Consider the following 14417-nt stretch of genomic DNA (forward strand, 5'->3'; position numbering starts at 1 on the left):
TAGAGCCCCTCACACTGTGTGTGTTAGAGTCCTTCACACTGTGTGTGCTAGAACCCCTCACACTGTGTGTGTTAGAGCCCCTCACACTGTGGTCTCCCCCTGCTTACTGTGGTCTCTGCTTACTGTCAGTCTTGTGTAAAACCTCCTCCATGAGTTCAGGGTCTTCCCAGACCAGATCCAGAAGCCGGAGGTGATGCCCACAATGAGCGTCATGAGATATTTGATCATGAAGACCGTGAAGTCCGGGCTCATGCTGGGCTGGTTCTGGAGCAGACACGGCACAGCATAGGTTTTGCAGAACTGGCTGATCCACGTGCGCTCCCACTGCTCCCTGAAGGCCTGCTCGTAGAAGTAACAGGCTATGACGATGGTGGCTGGTACCGTGTAGAGAACGCTGAAGATCCCGATCCGCACCATCAGCTTCTCCAGCTTCTCCGTTTTGGTGCCGTCATGCTTCATGATGGTCCGTATCCGGAACAGGGACACGAATCCGGCCAAGAGGAAAGAGGTGCCGATGAAGAGATAGACAAAGAGGGGGGCCAGGACGAAGCCGCGCAGGGCGTCCACGCTGTTGATGCCCACGAAGCAAACCCCACTGAGGACGTCCCCATCCACCTGACCTACAGCCAGGATGGTGATGGTTTTGATGGCAGGAACGGCCCAGGCTGCCAGGTGGAAGTACTGGGAGTTGGCCTCGATGGCCTCGTGGCCCCACTTCATCCCTGCTGCCAGGAACCAGGTGAGGGCCAGGATGACCCACCATATGGAGCTGGCCATGCTGAAGAAGTAGAGCATCATGAAGAGGATCGTGCAGCCCTCCTTCTTGGTTCCCTGGACCACAGTCCGGATCTCTTTCTCAAAGGGGTCGTTGCAGACCACCCGGTCCTCCAGCAAGAATCCAGCCATGTAGGCGATGGACACCATGGTGTAGCAGCCGGAGAGGAAGATGATGGGCCGCTCCGGGTAGCTGAAGCGCTTCATGTCCACCAGGTAGGTCAGAACCGTGAAGAGCGTGGAACCACAGCACAGGACCGACCAGATCCCGATCCAGATCCTGGAGAACCTGAGCTCTTCTTCACTGAAGTACATCATCCCGTGGGCTTTCTTGGGCTCACAGGGGGCCCCGCAGTTCTCCTGGCCCAGGAAGCGGTAGTTCAGGTAGGGGGGCACCGTGAGCAGGGGCGGGCACCGGAAATGGGCCAGCATCGTGTCAGAGGGAGCCTGCTCCGTGGGGTAGGGTCCGGAGCGCTCCGGCTCGGCCCGGTCCGACAGGTTCTGGCCCACGCACAGCTCCCCGGCTCCGTGGATCGGGTACTTGTCGCACGCGAGGCTGTCCGGCCACTGAAAGCCGAACTTGTTCATGAGAGCCTCGCAGCCCTGCCGCGCGCGCTCGCACAGAGAGCGGCACGGGGGCAGAGCCTGCTCCAGAACCGTGCACACAGGCGCGTACATGGAGCACAGGAAGAACTTGAGATCCGGGGAGCACTGGACCTTGACCAGCGGGTAGAACTGGTGCACCTCCAGCCCCGCGTCCTCCTGGTTCATGTGTCCCAGCAGGTTCGGCATGATGGTCTCGTTGTACGCTATATCCGTGCACAGCGGGATGGAGATGGGCTGGCAGAACCCGTGCTCCGGTACCGACACGCCTCGGTCCCCTCCGCCGTACTGCCCGTCCACCCGGAGAACCCCCACATTCACAAGCACCAAACACAGGAGTCTGCGGTCCACCATGACGAAGAACTGGTCCGGTTCGGTACTTTCTGCTTGTTGGCCCAACTCCAGCTGGATCCGACTCTTTGTTACCGAGCTGAGACCGTCCGTGTCCCCGGAGTCCAACCACCGCGCGGGGAAACTAAACGTCCAAAGATCCACAAGTTCTCAAAGCAGACCCGGTCCCGGAATCCGCTCAGAGTCCAACTGTAATCCTCCAGAACCCGCTGCAGCACCCATCCATCTGAACGACCGGACTCGGTCTGAGGGTCTAACCCTCTCTGGCCCCCCTCTGCCTCGGTCCCCATGCAGCAAGTCAACATCCGTCCAATACCGTTTCCGGTCAGAACTTTCACAATAAAACCGTGTTCCATCAGGCTGTTAGCAGGGCGAGCTGCACACACACACACACACACACACACACACACACACACACACACACACACACACACGCACACACACACACACACACACACACACACACACACACACACACACACAAACCAGTAAAGAACGTTAAGTCAGATGACATGAGGCAGAGGTAAACAGGAAGTAGGTCTGTGCAGAGACACATCTCACATAAGAAGTATTTTCCCTTGATACTTAACATGCACGTCAGTATTTAAACAGCGATAACTGACATAACTGTTCGGCGTATTAGTTCTACGCTACTAGTGTTAGTGCATTTTTAGTTAATTAGTTACTTAGTTCATATCTTAGATCCTATTACTGTTTTTCTTTTACATTTTATACTTTTGTTGGATGTAACTGGGACCCTGTGTAAAAATTTCATTCCACCACATGTACCACATGTGGTGCTTATGGCAAATAAAGAATCTGTTCTCTAGCTTTCACTGCTACTCACTAAACCATCCAGATTCCCAACAAAGTTAAGTCAGGTCCTCTGGACAGATTCTTCTTGTTAAAACGTTTCGTCTTTCATCCAGAAGACTTTGCTCTGAGGAGCCACAACAAACTCAGTCTCATAAATAACACCTTCATACAGTGGGTCAACTAGTTTGATGGCGCTCAGATGGGCATAAATCAGGACATCCAGATTTTCTTTACCAGCTTTTTCTTGCAAGTTTGCACTGATATCATGAAGCCAAGATTCATCTTGTCTGCTGGATTCCTTAGATAGAGAACTTTACTAATTTGCTTTTATGTATGTGAATGTTCCTGTAAAGTGTCCTGAGACAACTTTGTTGTGATTTGGCGCTTTATAAATAAACTGAATTGAATTGAATTGGTATCTCCAGCAGTTGGCATGCAAAAAGGCGGAGTAGGCCTACACCCTGGACAGGTCGCTGGTCCATCACACATTTTTATCCATTCAGTTTTGTTTTTATGTTTGTTTTTGTTCAGTATAGGTATATAAACTAACATTTCTGTGACTGATTATCAATAGGTGGATGGATGGATGGATGGATGGGTGGATAGATGGATGGATGGGTTCAACATATCTTCTATATATAGGGGGCCAAGATGGGGTAGGGCACTGACCAGAGACCAGAAAATCTTGGTTCGACTCCCAGACACTCCCACATGTCATGGTGTCTCTGAGCAAAACACCCAATCCCCAATTGCACCCTGGGCGCTCAATAGCTGCCCACTCTCCACCTGGGTGTATCCCAGGTGTGATGGGTTAAATGCAGAAAACCAATTTCACCATTGTATGGAAACATCGTCAACTCAAGGTTTCTTTATTGTCATTTGCACCACATGTGGTACATGTGGTGGAACAAAATTGTGTACACAGGATCCCAGTAACATCTAACAAAAATATAAATTGTAAAGAAAAACAGTAATAAGATCTAAGATATGAACTAAGAAATATGCTAAAACTAAGAGTATACTAAGCACTAATAGTATAAAAACAATACGCCAAACAACAGCAGCACTAACATGAGTCTGTGTGAGCAGATGAGTACAAATGAACACAGCAGCATGAAATCAGCAGCATGGATAAGCAGCACATATCAACAATCAAGTGGCATTACAGTGATTTTTTTTTCCACAGTGATTATCCTGGTTAGAGATTCATAAATCTAACAGCTTCAGGGTAGAAGCTGATAGATTTATGAATCTCTAACCAGGATAATCACTGTGAAAAATTACATCATGTTGCTGCTGATCTGTTTCATGTTGCTGTTGTTCATTCGTGCTCATCTGATCACACAGGCTCATGTTAGTGCTGCTGTTGTTCGGCATATTGCTTTTATGCTACTAGTGCTTAGTGTATATTTAGTTGATGTTTTTTTTTTTTGTTCATAGTCTTGGTTCATATCTTAAATCTTATTATTGTTTTTCTTTTACATTGAATTGTTAGATGTAACTGGGACCCTGTGTACATAATTTTGTTCCACCACATGTACCACATGGGGTGCAAATGACAATAAAGAAAAAAGAATATCTGGATTCAGACCAGTCACTGCAGAGCTCTTGGGAACTGGGATGATGATGGTGGTCTTCAGGCAGGTGGGAACAGTCAGGCTCCTCTCTTGTGGAACCAACTTCCAGTTTCTGTCTGTGAAGCTGACACATTGTCCAGTTTTAAGACTGGGCTTAAGACTTTCCTTTTTGATAAATCCTATAGTTAGGGTTGGCTTGTTATGCTGCCATCGGCTTAGACTACTAGAGGACAAACTGACCACATTTCCTTAAATTAATTGTTAAAATTGAATAGTTTTCATTTGATACTATTTCTACCTTAACATGTGATTCTTGACCTGCCATTGTGTATCTGTTCCTACCAAACCAGCTGGTCCAAGCAGATGGTCCTCTTGTCCTGAGCCTGGTTCTGCTAAAGGTTTCTTCCTCGTGAGGGAGTTTTTTCTTCCCACTGTCTCCTTTAGCTCAAGATGAGTCTGTGATGAAGTCAAAGCAGTCTGCTCCTCAGATAAATAACGTTAAATTATTATTTTTATATATGAATGTTTGTGTTCAGTTTCTGTTCAGTGCCCTGAGACAACTTCTGTTGTGACTTGGTGCTATATTCATTCAACCTTTATTTATAAAATAAACTGAGTTGAATTTTTACTTATGTCTGTTTCTAACAGGTTCATTTTCCCACACACTCCTGTGTTAGTGTGTGTGTGTTTGTGTGTGGGTGGGGTGGGGGGGACCTTTTCCTGGAGTAGCTCATTTCTTGAAGGTGAAACTCCAGGTGAGAAATACGAAACCTGTTTTTTACTTTAATACCATCCTGTATCAGTTCACCGAATAATTGTTAGTAATGATTAAGGGATTTTCTGCCTTTTTCAGCATTTTCTTTTAAACACCATTTTATTTTCATTTGTTAAAAAAAATCTCAATTTGTATGCATCTTGTATGATTGTCTATTATTGTCTACTGTTGCCATCATTCTTAGTTAAAATCAGGTCTCTCTTGTAAATGAGTCCCCGAGGCTCAATGGGATTAACCTGTAGAAATAAATGTTGAATGAATGAATGATTCATGTTTATTATGAGGAGCCAGTATTGCTCTGTTATCTTAACATTTTAAACGTTACACGTAATGTTTTTTAACCATCGTATTCAGCTGTTTATTCAAACACAGTAGCTTCAGATATGATGTCTTTTTTGGGACTTTACTGTTTAAATAACTTCTTTCTCCAGCTAAGAACAATTATCCTTTACTTCACTTATGTGCTGTCCTCACTTAAAGAAAGGACTTCCTGCACAACAATGAACAGAAGTCAAACAAAATCAAATAATATTTGTTTATTGTATTTTTTATTATTTTATTGCTCTCCTTTCTTATATGAGCACTGAGTCGACAGAAGATGAGAAATTTACTCTACACCAGGAGTCTGTAGTTAAAGAAGAACAAAGTTCAAAGTTCAAATCTAAGTTTGGATAAGAGAAGAAGAATAAACCGTTTGAGGATTTCTAGACACTCTGCTGTCAAGTGTCTGACTGATTCAGACCAGTATGAGAAGAACATTTTTACCTGTCAGACAAAAGCAGGGAATGGACCGGGGCTCAGTCTGGCACCAGAGGGCCTGTATAGTTACACAATACCTACCTTTTACTTGTTTGCACATTGACACAGCTTTAACCAGGTGTCTGCAAAAAGACATTTGAACTTTCTAGGATCCTGATCAGAGGATGGTGTAGTTGGTCAGAGCCATTGTCTTGCAGCACCAAAATCCTGGGATAACTCCAAGCTGGGGTCTTTCTGTGTGAAGTTTCCATGTTCTCTCTGTGCAGGTGTGGGTTTTCTCCAGGTTCTCCAGTTTAATCCCACAATCCATAAATATACAGAGTAGGTTAAAGTAAAATAAAGGGTCATGAATTAGGCTCTGTGGCAACTAATTATTGGGACCACATAGAACGTGTACAAAATATAAAAGTATTCAGAATCTAAAAGTATTTTTCATGTTGGTCATAGTTCCAGGTCAGCTCCCAGCATGGATGCCCATCAAACGAGAACATTGTTGAGTTGTTGCAGCAGCATGTCTGTTCTAAGCACGGGAAAATGTAATGTCACAAATCGTCCCTAGGTGAGAGTGAATGGTGTCCCTGTGATGGACTGGAGACCTGTCCAGGGTGTCCCTGTGATGGACTGGAGACCTGTCCAGGGTGTCCCTGTGATGGACTGGAAACCTGTCAAAGTGTCCCTGTGATGGACTGGAGACCTGTCCAGGGTGTTCACTGCCTCTCACAAAGTGACTGCTGGAGGGCCACCCTGCATGCTTTACTTGTTTCCCTGCTCAAACACACCTGATCTCATGGTTGAATAACCTCTTTGAGGCCTGCAGAAGACTCTTTCTCGCTCATTGATTCAAATCAGGTGTGATGAAACAGAGAAACCTCTAAAACAGACCTGGGCATTGTACGGCCCCAGGGCCACATGCGGCCCTTTGGTTGACTCTGACCGGCCCCCGTAAGGGGAATTACAAAATACATAGAAGTTAACCAAATCCAGATATAGATCCTCTCTCAATGATGATGTCAGCTTTGCTTCACATCTCCACCTCAGACCTTCAACCTGACTTTAACATTTCCGTTAAAGCCCAACAGAGACTAGACTTCTCTCACTAAACAAGAAAAAAGAACTGATAAACACCAAATGAGATGTTTAGACTACAAATGTAGGCACGTAAAGAACCGGGACTTGAAATCACAGTTCAGTGACGATCACTATTACATGATGTTTCATAATATTTGGAGTACAAAGACAATATTATGATATATTTAGAAAGCTAAGAACTTTTTCCAGCAGTATATAAAACTCGAAATGAGTTTTGGGGTGAATGTGACTGAAAATGATCACTAATATAACATCACAAATGGTAAAAATGTTAACAGTTTACCATTGTACTGGGAAATTTAATTGAATAAATGACATTTTTTGTAAGGAAACCTCACTTTTTCGTTGCTTAATCATAACAAATACTCTTACCAGCTTGTTAAAACAGTGCTATGTACTGCTTTTAATAATGAAATACTATTATTATGCAGTATTGAGTTAAGTTGAAATCAGGTCTCTCTTGTAAATGAGTCCTCGAGGCTCAATGGGATTTACCTGTCTAAATAAAGGTTGAATGAAAAAGTCATTTGTGCCAGCCCTCCACAATATTTGTTGTTTTGGATGTGGCCCCATGGAAAAAATAATTGCCCACCCCTGCTCTAAAACAAGCAGGACAATGGCCTTCGGGGACCTGGACTGGACACCCCTGCTCTGACCCATCATGGACCTAAGACGTTTGATCCCATGTAATGTCAAGCTCAGAGTTTTAATGCACCCTGAAGACAAGACCGTCCAGGTCATGTCAGACTTGTACTGTCGTGGTGAGGTCGTCATCCATGGGAAGATCTCGAAACACAAACTGGGTTGTATCGCTTGGAGCATTTCTGCTTCTTTGAAAGTTCATCATAATTTGATGGTCTAAATATCTTCACATTATTCATTCAGGACTTTTTGTGTAGATCAAGATCAGATTCACTAAATGTAATTTAGTTTCAAAAAGAATACAGGCACATGTGAGGCAATAATAGATTTGTATTTCAGGTAAAACAACAATAAACATTTACAGAAGGACATTACATCTTCCATAATAACAATACATACAAAGAATGCAACAGCACTTCTACAGGATACTAATTTATAATTTCACTGGGTGAAGTGACAGGACATTTCTGTTCGCCAAACTACTTGTGAAAAGATATTTTTATTTTGTCTGCAGTACAGCATAGAAAACAAAACAAAGCAACAAATCCAAACAAACAAAAACAAAGAACAAAAAAAACACAGTTTCAAATGTGGGAACACAAATTGACTGTTGAGCACATCTGGATGCTAAGCCAGATTTAATGAAACCGCTTGGTTCACACCTGAAATGCCAAAAAATAGATGCTTTTTTATACATTCATAATATATTCATACACAACTTTAACAGCATTAAGGGGACGTTTGCAACCCTGTTTACAACCAGAGAGAAAGACTCACTGAAGCCAGGAGCTCACTGGACTGGACTGATGGCAGCAAACTGGGAGCATCACTCACAAGAGAGTTTACAAAAAGTCTGGAAAAGTTTGCAAAGGAGAGAAGTTCACAATTTTGTTGCTTGCAATTTTAAACATATTAAAAAAAATTGCTCAACAAATTTCCTGGTAAAAATAATCAGCTGTTGGAAACCTTGTCTGTTGAAAGTACAAGAGATGTATTCAAAAGTTTAGAAGGTCTGGCGACCTATAGTCAGTGGACTGTTGGCAACTACTCACAGACTCTCAACTATGAGAAAATAGATCAATCTTTAGTTGCACTCTCACTAAATTCTGACTGTTTGTGAACAAGAGGCCTCCTCAAACATTTTGTGAGCCATTTTTGAAAATCAGGACCTACTTTTCGTTCACAGCTTGTAAAACTGAATTTGGCTTTGAACAATAATTTGTTGTCCTCTTCTGCCCACATCGTACCCACTTCGACCCGTTTGTACCCAACATGTCATCTGCCCCCATGTGAGATTTAATTCATTGGAGTGCACTTCAGAACTGAAGATGGTTTAGGATCAAGTTAGAAATATGTATCCTGATGCATGCTCAATAATCCTGGTAGAAAAATCTAAAAAAGGTAAATCTGGTCCTCTGGACATTCAAAAAAAAAAAAAAAAAAAAAAAAAATTGTAGAAACGTTTCATCTTTCATCCGAATACAGCACCTCAGACTGAAGAAGTCTTTTGGATGAAAGACAAAATGTTTCTACAATTTTTTTTTAATGTCCAGAAGACCAGATTGAACTTTTTTTAGGTTAGAAATATGTAATATTAATCATCACCAGTTTTACACCTGCACATTTGACTCTCATGGTTTTAGTCAGAGAGATGCCATGCAGGTGTCAAAACGCTGCTTTAGTGCTCTTGAGACAAGTTGGAGATGGATGCAACAAAACTGAGAAGGGGCCGAGGACCCTGAAACAACTTTGAGAGAACATTTGTTGGATCATAAAATGTGCAAGCCTCTGCAACTTATAGGAGTAAAATCCATAACTGCTGCTAACGTTTTGAGATGTTTTAAAGAAAACCATTTGCCAACATACAAAACTCACTGATTTGAGACAAAGAGAACAACTGCAACATTATTATTTGCAGTTATGCATAAAAACGTGTCTTAAGGACCAACTCAGTTCAAGTCTAGCTGAAAATATGTGTTTTCTCTTGAATTAATGGGAGCGAGTTGCCAACAGTCCCGTGAAAAACAGATTTTCACTTTTTCACTTCCACCTCTCAAATCTCTCATGGTTTTTCTGTCATAGTGTTGCATGTGCAGAACCTTCCTTCACTAGACTGTAAGATACATGAAAGATGAGAACAGAATTTAAAGTCTGCACACACATGAAAAAGTTTCAGTGACTGCAGAGAAGAGCAGCGGTGGTGGTGGGGGACAGAATTATGCGTGCCACATTGAAAGACTGCTCACACAGGAAGCAACATAGCAAAAATAATTATTCAGCTGATAATACTGCCTGCAATCCCTTCAAACCACTCGAGCCTGGGCAATCTGAGCACAGCTCGATGGTATTAACCCTCTTCTGTCACGCTGCTTTACTGCATTACCCACAGCCTCTCCTCCCCTTTTTCCTGCTGCACAATCACAGCCTGCGGGCGACACCGAAGAGCCGCTAGATAACTCAAAGTACAGCAATTCCACTGCTTCTCCTTGGTTTGTGGTAAGGGTTCAAAACTGGGGATGAGATTTCCATTTGTAAGGAAGCCGACTCCTTCAGCATCAGACTGAGCTACAGTCCAATAATCTTGGTGCGTTTAGGGAAAAGTGACCATGCAAGCTGAAATGTAGGGCAAACCAATTTTTCTTTAAAGTGCCTTTTTTTAATGAAAAAAGAAGCAGCTAGATGAGTTTATGTTCCATATTCATTACATTTCCCTTAGAGGTACAGATCTGTATTGCTCCAATATGTGGACAAAATGTCAAAAAGCTTCATATGTCTAGTTCCATTTCCACAATTCAGCTTCTTTCAAAATAAACCTTGGGTTAGGATAGTTTCTAATCAATGCATATGTTCAAATGTCAGGTGCACCAAGGATTAACAAACTGCTGTAATTACATTTCAAGCTCAAAGCAAAATGTCAATGAGCCGTTTTCATATTTTAAGCCAGAGTTAAAATTTAAAACACAAAATAGTGTGCCTGTAATGTGGAGAAGATTCTAGTTTCCTTCGTCCCTTACTGTAACTGAATTATTTGTTTGCTGTACTTGTCTAATTTTTACCAGATAACAAAGCTGCTGGATCTATAAAGATTTATTCTTGAAGATAAAACTTGATTGCAAAAGCTTAAACATGCAGACTGTGCATACAGCACGTCCACATCAAGCCTGGATCAACTTTGGTGGCATGAGTTTAGTTAGTTCCTAAAAGTAAAGAATATAAGACATGTTTTAATCAACAAACTGTGATGATGTGGGACTGTTTCTTTTCACTTATACAACAGTAAGATGTCGGGCTGCAGAGGTCAGACTACAGGTAGAAGTCACATAAATGGTAAATGGACTGTACTTATATAGCACCTTTCTATCTTACTTCAAGATACTCAAAGCACTTTACACTACAATCTGTGCTTCATTTACCCATTCATACAGCACTCTACTGGATCTCTACAAAGCTAATTGAACAAATCATTCTAATGAGACTAATCAGAGCTTTATCACATTCATACACTGATGGGACACACATCAGAGGCTATGAGGGGTTCAGTGTCTTGCCCAGGGACACTTCAGCATGTGACTGCTGGTGGATTAGAACCCCCAACTCTCGCATTGGAGGACGACTGCTCTAACCACTCAGCCACAGCCGCCCGCACGTAGAGCTGGAAGGTGTGCTGACAGACCCTAAATAGTTTAAAACAACATCTTGAATTTCACTTTGCTCTGGTGGTATTTTAAAGGGGAGCTGCAAACATTTCCAGCAACAAAGCGTTAGTTTCCCAACATAACGTCATGATTGTGTAGACGTACATCTATTTTACATTTCTGTGGAAGCAGTTTGTGACAATGACCTGCCTTTTAGCACAACAACTCATAAAATCACAAAAGTTGATGGGGTGGGGGGTGGGGGGGGCATATCAGGCAATCAAGAGTAAAAATCATTTAGATCCAGTTAGGGAGGGGCTGCATGGTTAGACTTTAGGCCCTATTTACAAGGACACGATGAGGGGAAACGTAGGTTTTTTCGTATGTTAACTAGAGGAAAAGATCCGCGTTGTCACGGTCGCATTTTGGGGTTTACATGCATCCGGAGGACTACCCCCCGCCCTCCCAAATCCGCTGTAGTTACCATGCCGGGTCATTAGATGGCGCTGTGAATTTTGTACCTTCACCTAATGTGTGCTGCCTCGGCACACTGTTTTCCTCTGGGCTAATCAGCTAAAAACAATGTAATGTAACAACAAGTTAAAGCTGGATTTTGGATGAGAGTCGACAGATTTGACACCAAGCGGGACCGCTTCATCTAACAGCTCCACACCGGTCGCTGAGTGGACCAGAACCGAGTCGACGATGTCGGACTTTACTCCGTGATAATCAGTAGCTGTTTTACAGCAGGTAAATCAATGTTCTTAATAATGTTAGTTTGTGTTTACTTCAGTTATAAAACAACCAACTGAGTTTTAATTTTTTCCTGAAAGAAGAAGAAGCTGTCCTCCCACCAGGCGGACCGGTTCTGAACAAGGCTCGGCCCAGATGAACTGCAGGAGGATGCCGAAGAAAGATGCTGGATGAACTATTTGTTTAAAATTCCTTCTTTTCTTTTCTTCAATCCATTCAATTTCATTTAATGTGTTTTAATAGTGTGTTCAGTTTAATTATCAGTGTTTGTGTGACATACAGTTTGTGGTGTTGAATAAATAAATAAAAATTAAACCTGATGTCTTCAATCACGCTCTTAAGCCTCCCTGGTAAGGTCTATTCCGGGGTTCTGGAGAGGAGGGTCCGTCGGATAGTCGAACCTCGGATTCAGGAGGAGCAGTGCGGTTTTCGTCCTGGCTGTGGAACACTGGACCAGCTCTACACTCTCAGCAGGGTCCTGGAGGGTGCGTGGGAGTTTGCCCAACCGGTCTACATGTGCTTTGTGGACTTGGAGAAGGCGTTCGACCGCGTCCCTCAGGGAACCCTGTGGGGGGTACTCTGGGAGTATGGGGTACCGGGCCCTTTGATACGGGCTGTTAGGTCCCTGTATGACCGTGTCAGAGCCTGGTCCGCATCGCCGGCAGTAAGTCGGGCTTGTTCCCGGTGAGAGTTGGACTCCGCCAAGGTTGCCCTTTGTAACCGATTCTGTTCATAACTTTTATGGACAGAATTTCTAGGCGCAGCCAAGGTGTTGAGGGGATCCGTTTTGGTGGCCTTAGGATTGCGTCTCTGATTTTTGCAGATGATGTGGTCATATTGGCTTCATCAGATCGTGATCTACAGCTTTCGCTGGAGCGGTTCGCAGCCAAATGCGACGCGGCCGGGATGAAGATCAGTTCCTCCAAATCCGAGGCCATGGCCTTGAGCCGGAAAAGAGTAGAGTGCCCTCTCCGGGTCAGGGAGAAGTTCCTACCCCAAGTGGAGGAGTTCAAGTATCTTGGGTTCTTGTTCACGAATGAGGGAAAAATGGAGCGTGAGATCGATTGGCGGATAGGTGCAGCGTCTGCAGTGAAGCAGGAGCTGTACAGGTCTGTCGTGGTGAAGAGAGAGCTGAGTCAAAAGGCGAAGCTCTCAATTTACCGATCGATCTACGTTCCTACCCTCATCTATGGTCACGAGCTTTGGGTTGTGACCGAAAGAATGAGATCTCGGATACAAACGGCCGAAATGAGTTTTCCCTGCAGGGTGTCTGGGCTCTCCCTTAGAGATAGGGTGAGAAGCTCGATCATTCGGGAGGGACTCAGAGTAGAGCCGCTGCTTCTCCATATCGAGAGGAGCCAGTTGAGGTGGCTTGGGCATCTGTTTAGGATGCCTTCTGGACGCCTCCTTGGTGAGGTGTTCTGGACACGTCTCACCGGAAGGAGGCCCAGAGGAAGACCCAGGACACGCTGGAGGGACTATATTTCTCGGCTGGCCTGGGAACGCCTTGGGATTCCCCCCGGAAGAGCTGGCCCAAGTGGCTGGGGAGAGGGAAGTCTGGGCCTCCCTACTTAGGCTGCTACCCCCGCGACCCAACCCCGGATAAGCGTAAGAAAATGGATGGATGGATGGTCTTCATTTTCAACTTTAGTGTTCACGCTATATGTTTAGCATCATTTTAAATTTGAATTACATAATGTCCATATAGCTTCATTTAGCTCAGAGCTTCATTATATCTCGCACACTAACATAAATACTGTTTATTATTATTAAACTGTTGTTAGTTAGCACATTTATGTTATAGTGCAGCGCGACGTGTGCGCTTGCCACGTTCTATAAACAGCGATATTAGAACTGGATCAGATTGTGTCTCTTCCAACACAGATGTCGGTCACAGCACCTGGAATCTGATGTAGATTAACTACGAGATTAAAAATATATTTCATTAGTCGTAGTTCGGAAAGCAGTGTGTCTGCCACCATATTGATAGAAATATAGTAACTGTCCGCGCGTGCATATGTAGTTTAACACAAAGCCTCAGCAGGAGATGTTTACATTATCAGCGGGGGGTCAGCGAAAAACCTCCACTCTGGAAGGTGGGTTCAGAAACCTCAGGATTCAAAGAGGGGGGCCACTGGTGTAGTGTAAATGATCAGCAGAACCACAGAGAGAAAGCTGTGGATGCACTCAAAATACGCCCCTTAGTTTGCTGACAGGAGAGAGACAAGCAGAAAACATCAAATGTGCATGTATGTGTGTGTTTGTGTGTGGCAGAGGAAACACCAGGTAAATATCCACAGTATGTTTTTTCCTTGGCTTTACATTTGCAGCCTCATTTCTCTTTTTGTTATTTATTTATTTATTTTTTTGCTTGTCAACAGTGCAAGGCCTTGATTATTGTTTCAGTTCATCTAAACTGATTGATAAATAGGAAGCCATTGTATTGATAGTACTTCACAATTATTACCTTACATTGCCATATTTAAACAGTTTCATACAAAACATTAAAATAAACAACAAAACTCCATATAAACGTCTATGCAGATGATCTGATATTATGCAGATGATCTGATGTTATGCAGATGATCTGATATTATGCAGATGACCCCCATTTCATCCATGTGGTAAGTTTGAAAGCAACTA

The 14417-nt window shown here is 43.6% G+C and overlaps 1 protein-coding gene across 1 annotated transcript; it reads right to left on the reverse strand.

Annotated features, from left to right (window-relative positions):
- Positions 1-42: 42 nt before the first annotated feature.
- fzd1 (frizzled class receptor 1) lies at positions 43-1968 on the reverse strand. The gene has a single exon (XM_037677201.1). The coding sequence runs from the start codon at positions 1729-1731 to the stop codon at positions 82-84; it is 1650 nt and encodes a 549-aa protein (XP_037533129.1). The 5' UTR covers positions 1732-1968; the 3' UTR covers positions 43-81.
- Between the last annotated feature and the right edge of the window lie 12449 nt (positions 1969-14417).

The sequence above is a fragment of the Nematolebias whitei genome, chromosome 5 (genome assembly GCF_014905685.2).
Source record: "Nematolebias whitei isolate Nwh7 chromosome 5, NemWhi1, whole genome shotgun sequence".
Taxonomy (NCBI): Eukaryota; Metazoa; Chordata; class Actinopteri; order Cyprinodontiformes; family Rivulidae; genus Nematolebias; species Nematolebias whitei.